Source organism: Berghia stephanieae, chromosome 4, assembly GCF_034508935.2.
Source record: "Berghia stephanieae isolate SIO BIC M18660-M18661 chromosome 4, UCSD_Bste_1.3, whole genome shotgun sequence".
Taxonomy (NCBI): domain Eukaryota; kingdom Metazoa; phylum Mollusca; class Gastropoda; order Nudibranchia; family Aeolidiidae; genus Berghia; species Berghia stephanieae.
Genome location: NC_088363.1, coordinates 20,576,784 through 20,584,157, shown reverse-complemented (window position 1 = coordinate 20,584,157; position 7,374 = coordinate 20,576,784). Strand labels below are relative to the sequence as shown.

At 38.3% G+C, this 7,374-nt stretch overlaps 1 protein-coding gene across 3 annotated transcripts in view; it reads left to right on the top strand.

Moving 5' to 3' along the window:
• Positions 1–6,349, top strand: part of LOC144970202 (uncharacterized) — a 28,148-nt gene extending 21,799 nt beyond the window's left edge. For all 3 annotated transcript variants that reach the window (XM_078909592.1, XM_078909593.1, XM_078909594.1), the window contains exon 2: positions 1,631–6,349. In XM_078909592.1, coding sequence (XP_078765718.1) covers positions 1,837–2,535 — 699 coding nt within the window. In that variant the 5' untranslated portion in view covers positions 1,631–1,836 and the 3' untranslated portion in view covers positions 2,536–6,349. The remainder of the gene's footprint in view (positions 1–1,630) is intronic.
• Positions 6,350–7,374: the final 1,025 nt, after the last annotated feature.

Below are 7,374 nucleotides of genomic sequence, written 5' to 3'. Positions count from 1 at the left end.
ATCATGTATTCTATCATGATTATTATCATCATTATAATTATAATAATAGTAATAATTATTATTATAAGTATTACTATTATTATTATTATTATTATTATTATTATTATTATTATTATTATTATTATTATTATTATTATTATTATTATAATTTTAATTATTATTATTATTATTTTTATTATTATTATTATTATTATTATTATTATTATTATTATTATTATTACTATTATTATTATTATTATTATTATTATTATTATTATTATCATCATCATTGTTGTTATTATTATTATTATTATTATTATTATTATTATTATTATCATTATTATCGTCTTCATCATCATCATAATTATTGTTATTATTATTTACCTTTATAAGGTATTTAGGAATATCAAAAAGTTGATTCATTTTTCTAGGCAGTAAATATAGATCTCATCATTATAGGCGTTTGCTAAAAACTATCGTAAATTATTCTTCTTCCTCTTCATTTTTCCTCCCCCTCTTCCTCATCTTCTCCTTCTCTTCCTTCTATTCCTCATCACCCTTCTCCTCCTCCATCTTCTTTCCATAAGCACATAATTTATCTAGTCTCCACACCCTCACAGCCACCCCAACGCCCAACCCCCCCCCCCCCCCCCCCAACCCCTTTATCACTTTGAATTTTGAACTCAGTCCAGTCAATCAGAGTTCAATGTATTGGGCTGATGTTTGTCTAAATATAATTCATTCCGATTCCGTTTCCTAGTGGATCATTGGCAACAGAAATGTGTGACCGATCGTCTCAAAACGGGTATAAGGCTAGGGTGAATCAATCCGATGCCTAAAATTTATTCTTAAGCTTTGCTTATGTTAAAAGAAATACATTCATTGCCAATGGTGAGTTGTGTTTCTTCAACTTTAAAAACGTTCCGTTTTTTAAAAATATAAAAATAAAATAAAATTCACTTTATTCATCCCATAGGGGAATTTTTTTTTTCTTCTATTCCAAGGGAAGACTGGAATAACCCAGGCGTCAGCCGCAGTGCAGCACAGCAAATTGAGCTAGGACGATGTGACTTGCTCAAAGCCACTCGGCGCAGCGGCGGGTGATCGAACTCGGTACCTTCCGGGTACGAAGCAAAGATCGTACCGCTGAGCCACGCTGCCCCTTTATCTCATTATTTTGACCTAAAACCTAGTTGTTTTTTAAAATATCAAATTCATTCCGACAAAATGCCATTTTGACGTGATTGTACACATTATTCTGTAATAACAATTTTGTCTGCTTTATCTGGTAACAAACAGCATTTTACTTAACTTTTCAGATTTTTATTCTTTATGTTAGTACAGAGTACAGTGTAACTTTAGTATAGTGGACAAAGAACGCAATGCATTTTTAAAATCTTGCGAATATTGTGTTTTATGCAGTCATTACATAGACCAAAAGATAGTAGCCCTTATTTGCATATGTGTATTATAGTGTACTTGAATCCAGCGACAAGGAAAGTAATTAGGGCTAATTTACTGAAAGCAAAACACCCCCCCCCCCCCAATTAAAAAAAAAAAGAAATAAAGAAATGCTTTTATAGAAATGTGAGAGAGAAATAATACATAGCTTTATTTAACTCGTCTTTTTATTTTGTTTTGTCCTCTGCAGATTTTAAACGTCAGAAGCAACAGGATGTGGAATTGCCTTCAACTGAACAAATTTCACAAATCAATATAATCCCAATGTTTTTGTTCGCCTTTGTTCTCAAGAAAATCATTAATCTGAACTAAAAGAAGAGTATTTAAAACAAAAGAGTTTCCATCTGCCTTTAAGTGTTCTACAAAGGGACGAGAATACAAACACAAGAACCACTTATGTCGCCATCTCTCTCCGTCATGCCTTTCTCCACATCACAACAGTCGCCCTTGACCTTACGCCGGTGCACGACGATCAACAGACCCGATCACCGGCAAGGTATTGTCATCGAATACACATTAATCAATCCCCCTGGAACTGTGACTCCTCCTCCTTCCAACGAAAGACAGCAATCAACACCTTCCTCTTTGAGTTATTACGATACCAAATTACCGCCACTCAGAGGTATCGAATCACAAAATGGCACCAACGATACCTTAAATAGTAGCAGAAGACAGCGACCTTGGCTGGGTCTGCCTCATTCGTCAACTCCAACGACCCCAACAACATCCACCGACAAAAAAAGACGTCTAGAACGTATGAATCTTAGAAGTGAAAATCGATCATTTGGTCAGAACAACAGAGCTTCCATTTATTCCCATCGGACAAATTCATCGTGCAAGCGGTCCGATTCCGCTACAAATGACTCACAAAAATCAGTTCAAACTGGAAATTCTTTAGATGACCGATTGAGTGAGGATAGACTCAAACAAATTTCACAAAATTTCGATTTAATTGAAAAGGACGAAGAGCTTACCGAAGAAAAACTTGAACAGCGGAGAAATTTTGAAAAATGTATGAACTGGATAGAGGATCTGCCGACAAAGTTTTCGGGTATGCACATAGCACAGGAAAGAGCACCTGTGACAAATGATTGAAATTGAAATCACAAGTTCATAATGTGACATTACGCATGACAATATAAAACATTTACTTGATCTTATGAGTTGCCTAACCTATTTCTACTTGTTTGTATTATGCAAAGACGCCAGTTAAAAATGTGCCACTACCAGGGCACTCACACCGGGCAGATTCACCCGCTCGCCACAGCCGAGTGTGTAGGCCATTGCTTTGCACGGCCCACACGCAGCTACACATCAAATTTACAAGCATGGATCACCGTAATCCCGGCATTGTGCAACTGCATTAATTAATTATGGTCTGTGTGTTGGGGTTGGGGGGGGGGGTGGTCTATAAGAGAGTGTACAATGTCTTTGTATTTACTTTCGCAACGTATTATGTTAAGAATATCAAGTCTTCAAAGAGAAGTAAAGTAAAAGAGAGGTGAGGAATATAGATAGATGAAAGAGATCGAGGCAGACGTACAGACACGCACACACACACACACACACACACACACACACACACACACACGTGCGCACAGATAGATAGACAAAGAAAGAGAGAGAGAGAGATGATGATGATGTCGTGGTGGTTGTAGTAGTAGTGGTAATGATGATGATGTGGTGGTGGCGGTTGTAGTAGTAGTGGTAACGATGATGATGTGGTGGTTGTTGGTTGTAGTGGCAGTGGTAGTAATGATGATGTGGTGGTTGTAGTATTAGTAGTAGTTGTAATGATGATGACATGGTGGTGGTGTAGTTGTGGTAGTGATAATGATGTGGTGTTGGTGGTTGTAGTAGTAGTGGTAGTGATGAAGATGTGATGGTGGTGGTTATAGTAGTAGTGGTAACGATGATGATGTGGTGGTGGTTGTAGTAGTTGTGGTCATGATGATGATGTGGTGGTGGTGGTTGTAGTAGCAGTGGTAGTGATGATGATGTGGTGGTGATGGGTAGTAGTAGTGGTAGTGATGATGAGGTGATGATGGTGCTTGTAGTAGTAGTAGTGATGATGATGATGATGTGGTGGTGGTTGTAGTAGTGGTGGTAGTGATGATGATGTGGTGGCGATGATAGTAGTAGTAGTAGTAGTAGTAGTAGTAGTAGTAGTAGTAGTAGTAGTAGTAGTAGTAGTAGTAGTAGTAGTAGTAGTAGTAGCAGCAGTAGTAGTAGTAGTAGTAGTAGTAGTAGTAGTAGTAGTAGTAGTAGTAGTAGTAGTAGTAGTAATAGTAATAGTAGTCGCAGTAGAAGTGCTGGTATGATGTGGTGGTGGTTGTAGTTGTAGTAGTGATAGTGGTGATGATGTGGTGGTAGTGGCTGCAGTAGAAGTGGTAATGATGCTGTCGTGGTGGTGGTTGTATTAGTAGTGGTAGTAATGATGATGATGTGGAGGTTGTGGTGGCGCTTGTAGTTGTGGTGGTAGTGATGATGTGGTGGTTGTAGTAGTAGTGGTGACGATGATGTGGTGGTGGTGTTGGTGGTTGTAGTAGTAGTGTTGATGATGTAGTGGTGGTGGTTGTAGTAGTAGTAGTAGTAGTAGTAGTAGTAGTAGTAGTAGTAGTAGTAGTAGTAGTAGTAGTAGTAGTAGTAGTAGTTGTAGTGATGATAATATGGTGGTGGTGTAGTAGTTGTGGTAGTGATAATGATGTGGTGTTGGTGGTTGTAGTCGTAGTGGTAGTGATGAAGATGTGATGGTGGTGGCTATAGTAGTAGTGGTAACGATGATGATGTGGTGGTGGTGGTTGTAGAAGTTGTGGTCGTGATGATGATGTGAAGGTGGTTGTAGTAGTAGTGGTAGTGATGATGATGTACTGGCGGTGTTTGTAGAAGTTGTGATAATTATGATAATGTGGTGGTGGTGATTGTAGTAGCAGTGGTAGTGATGATGATGTGGTGGTGATGGGTAGTAGTAGTGGTAGTGATGATGAGGTGATGATGGTGCTTGTAGTAGTAGTAGCGATGGTGATGATGTGGTGGTGGTTGTAGTAGTGGTGGTAGTGATGATGATGTGGTGGCGATGGTAGTATTAGTAGTAGTAGTAGTAGTAGTAGTAGTAGTAGTAGTAGTAGTAGTAGTAGTAGTAGTAGTAGTAGTAGTAATGCTGGTATGATGTGGTGGTGGTTGTAGTTGTAGTAGTGATAGTGATGATGATGTGGTGGTAGTGGCTGCAGTAGAAGTGGTAATGATGATGTCGTGGTGGTGGTTGTATTAGTAGTGGTAGTAATGATGATGATGTGGAGGTTGTGGTGGCGCTTGTAGTAGTGGTGGTAGTGATGATGTAGTGGTTGTAGTAGTAGTGGTGACGATGATAAAGGTGGTGGTGTTCGTGGTTGTAGTAGTAGTGATGATGATGTAGTGGTGGTGGTTGTAGTATTAGTAGTAGTAGTAGTAGTAGTAGTAGTAGTAGTAGTAGTAGTAGTAGTAGTAGTAGTAGTAGTAGTAGTAGTAGTAGTAGTAGTGGTGGTGGTAGTTGTAGTGATGATGATATGGTGGTGGTGGTGTAGTTGTGGTAGTGATAATGATGTGGTGTTGGTGACTCTAGTAGTAGTGGTTGTGATGATGAGGTGGTGGTGGTTGTAGAAGTAGAGGTAGTGATGATGATGTGGTGGTAGTGGTTGCAGTAGTGGTGGTGGTTGTTGTAATAGTGGTGGTAGTGGTGGCTGTAGTAGTACTGGTAGTGATGATAATGCGGTGGTGGTGTAGTTGTAGTGGTAGTGATAATAATGTGGTTTTGGTGGTTGTAGTAGTAGAGGTAGTGATGATGATGTAGTGATGGTGGTTGTAGTAGTAGTGGCAGCGATGATGATGAGGTGGTCGGAAAGGAGGGGGGGGGGTATCCTTGGAACAAATTGACCTCACCGGAATTTGAGGGGGTTGCCCGTAACCCGGAATTTTTTGCTCCAGACCGAAGTTTTGGCAACACTGAATATGTCTAAGCATGCCACCCCCCCCCCCCCCCTTCTCTCTCTATCTCTCTTCCTCTCTCACCTTCCTTCTCTTCGTGTACTACTAGCTAAGTATAATCTGCGCTTGAATCCGGCACTCAGTACATTTCAATGAAAGAATGTATTAAACAATGATCCGCAAGCTGTTAAGATATTGTAATATCTTATACTATTATATTACTTCTATCACTAGATATCATCCCCAAGTCTGGATAAGGATATAGATGAGGATAAAGTAAAGAAATATATCTGAATAGCCATGACTTGAAAAGTAGATTTGTTATTATTAATTATTTTTAACTTTTTAAAAACAAATAATTCGATGTATGTCCAATAATTTATACGAGAGAACCAATTTAAAACTAAAACAAAGCAACACACTGGTCAATCAAATCTTGAACCGACACATAATCACAAGCACCACGCCATTACTGTTCATAAAGAATGCCTTGGCCTAGTGAAACAAGCAAACGAATCACAATGCCATTATTCCTGTTTACAATTAATAAATAAATCGAACAAAGTATTAATGTAGAAATAATCCGAAGTGGTTTGAAGACTTGTACTTGAACACAATATTATAATCCACATCTATGATGGTAATCCATGAATTAAACTTTAATTGTTTAAAACAAACAGACGCAACACGATAAGCATGGAACTGTTGAATGAATAGCATATTGAATCTCGCGCTACACACACACATACAGCCACGTAATGAACACGCAATACCGGATGGCCTATACCGCAGTCACAATACGCGAGGGAAGCTGCCTGAGTGTGTGGTAGCCTTGGCCACTACGCAAGACATTGAGGATAAGAATAAATCAATGTAAAAACGTGCATTGCATGCAACCATTCACATCTCGTTTTCAAATAATATACCAATAAAAACAAATTATATTGACACAGTGTTTTAAGTATATTAAATTAAAATCAATAAAAACCAATGCATAATATCATATCCAATCAATTAACCAGTTAACTGCCGTACTCTGTAAAGACAGGTATTAGAAAATTTGGCCAGGAAACTTGTCCTTGAAATATGGACCGATTTAAATTACCCTTATCTCGGGGGAAAAAACCCTCTTAAACCTGGGACTTCGCGAAGTCACAGGTTTGTTGGTTTTTTTTTTTTTTTTTGTTTTTTTTTGGACAGTTTTTGTAAAGATGAGGATCATTTAAATAGATCGATATTTGGAGAACGAGTTTTCTAGCCAAATTTTTCAATACGTCTTTCCAGAGTATGGCAGTGAATTGGTTAAGTATCAAATTCAACACATTTCGCAAGGTCAAAAATCTTGGAGCATTCTTAGATTCAGAACTGTCGATGGACCATCAAGTTAAGACAATTATCCCATCATTGATGTGTCATTTGAAAAAAAGTGGATCTATTCGACAGTTCCTTTCTGAGGATGTTACCAGGAAACTTGTCGTTTCTCTTTTATTTTCAAAGCTGGAGTACTGTAATGCTCTGTTGTTTGGTGTCTCGGAAAATAAGCTCAAGAGGTTGCAGACGGTCCAAAATAATGCTGCCAGATTGGTCTTTCGAAGGCGGAGGTTTGACTTTGCCACACCTCTCCTTCGAAGATTACACTGGCTGCCTGTTGAGAAAGGGGTCAAATTCAAAGCATGTGTCCTAGTTTATCGTTGTCTGGATAACATTGCCCCTCCCTACCTCACAGAGTTCCTAAAGACATATTCGACAACCCGACCTTTGCGTTCCTCCAATGACACCACCTGTAAGGATATCCCACGCATTCGTACAAGAAATCCTTGAAAACATTTCTTTTTTTATGTCGTGTACTTTAAATATTGTTTTTTGTTAGTTGATGTAACTTAAAGCGCCAAGCGCCTCGTTGTTGAGGATACCGTGCGATCTATAAGAGTCTATTATTATTATTATTATTATTATTATTATTATTATTAT